The 1,892-nt window shown below is 33.7% G+C and overlaps 1 protein-coding gene across 1 annotated transcript; it reads left to right on the forward strand.

Moving 5' to 3' along the window:
* Nucleotides 1-361: 361 nt before the first annotated feature.
* Nucleotides 362-1,672, forward strand: LOC102764806 (meiosis-specific nuclear structural protein 1-like). The gene is made up of 3 exons (XM_006777784.2): nt 362-631; nt 1,186-1,402; nt 1,511-1,672. The coding sequence occupies exons 1-3, from the start codon at nt 429-431 to the stop codon at nt 1,640-1,642; spliced, it is 552 nt and encodes a 183-aa protein (XP_006777847.2). The 5' UTR covers nt 362-428; the 3' UTR covers nt 1,643-1,672.
* Nucleotides 1,673-1,892: the final 220 nt, after the last annotated feature.

The following is a 1,892-nucleotide window of genomic DNA, read 5'->3' on the forward strand; positions in this document are numbered from 1 at the left end:
AGATCACCCTGTGAAGTTACTTTCCATAGAACCACTTTTTTTCCCCCTCCACATACACAATAGAGCTAAAAATTGTTAAAATTGCCACCATTAAATAGAAGAAAAAGATGGCTATTGCTTTGCAGTTACATTGTAACATTGCTCATAGAGAACATCTAATTTTATGTACTGCTTTTCAAATGTGGAGCTATAACTATCCTTATCATGTGTTGCCCTGAGAGAACTACTTGAATAGGAAAGCCTTTTTACGGTTTGACTCATCGTTCAAACACTTCAGGTGACAGTGACTTACCTTAGCTTTTTACCTACACAGGTGAGAATATTTTATGTAACAGGCTTTATAATATTCTATCACACTGCTCAGATTTGAAAATGGAAGATGAATTTTGTTTTCATAACAGAAACGTGATGCTGAAATAGTGAAAATCATGATGGAAGAACAGGAGAGAGTAATAAAGGAAGAGAGTGCTGCAGAAGAGAGACGGAATAAAGTAAAAACACAGTATTATATTGACTTAGAGAAACAACTTGAAGAACAAGAGAGAAAAAAGCAGGAAGCTTATGAGCAGTTGCTGAAAGAGAAACTCATGATTGATGAAATCGTTAGGAAAATCTATGAAGAAGATCAATTGTAAGTTAATCCAATTTTACGTGCATAAACATTTACATTAATCTCAGGCTTGAAGAGGTAAAGCAACGAAGGAGCGTGTCTAAACACAGTAAGTCCTCATTAATGTTATCACATAAACTGAGACCAGCTCTTATTTATCTCTTAGCATGACAATTATCTGGTAATTAATAAATGCTTATTAAGTGACAATGAATAACCCCTGTTTTTCTTAAATATGCCTGTATCATATGTCAGAGGACTTGTTTTCAGATGAATTTCCTTGGCGACAGCTGAAGTGTAGAGTGCTGTGAAGCAGATGTTAGCAGGTTGTAGCGTTTTTGAAATGTGATGCATAAAACTTCATTAGTAGGTTAGAGAAGAGGCACAGTAGTATGTTACTCAGAAAAAATACCCATCATATAGATAGTGGCAAATAGTCACTCAAAATGTTTTGTTGCATGAATGAATGAACACACTATACATTTTTCCCAGATTATTGACTGAACAAAATTACACATATTTTTTGATATCTTATTATTTATTACTATAAAACTGCACTCACTATTGCATTTTAGAGAAAGACAACAAAAGTTAGAAAAAAAGAATGCAACTCGAAGGTATATAGAAGAGTTTCAGAAAGAGCAGGCTCTCTGGAGAGAAAAGAAACGTGAGGAAATGGAAGAAGAGAACAGAAAAATCATAGAGTTTGCCAACTTGCAGCAACAAAGAGAAGAAGATCGGATGGCAAAAGTTCAGGAAAATGAAGAAAAAAGACTACAGCTTCAGAATATGGTATTAAAATAACCACTGTTTTATCGCTGGAGAAATTCTGAGATATGTGTTATAGGATTTGGTACCTGTAAATGTCTGATTATTTTTTGTTTTGTTTTGTTTTAATAGCTGATTGAGAAATTGGGACAAATGCTGCAGCAACGTGACGATTTAGAACAAGTGCGACAAGAATTATACCAGGAAGAACAAGCTGAAATACAAAAGAGGAAACTAAAAGTAAGTTGGAAATTGAAAGAATGATTAACATAGAGAATAATATCATTTTGAATTGAATCAATAGATAGATTTAAACCCAGTAACGTTGATAATTACCTCATATGTAAATGGTATAAGCACTACAATTAAAAGGTAATTTTCAGGCTGGATGGACAAAGCTAGACTCCGGCAGCAGTTCACAAACTATGTAAGAAGCATCATGCAACTATGTAGTCTATAAGAAACACAACTTAAACATGAAGACACATATAGTTTAAAAGCAAAAGGATTAAAA

The sequence above is a fragment of the Myotis davidii genome, unplaced genomic scaffold, assembly GCF_000327345.1.
Source record: "Myotis davidii unplaced genomic scaffold, ASM32734v1 C64247520, whole genome shotgun sequence".
Lineage (NCBI taxonomy): Eukaryota > Metazoa > Chordata > Mammalia > Chiroptera > Vespertilionidae > Myotis > Myotis davidii.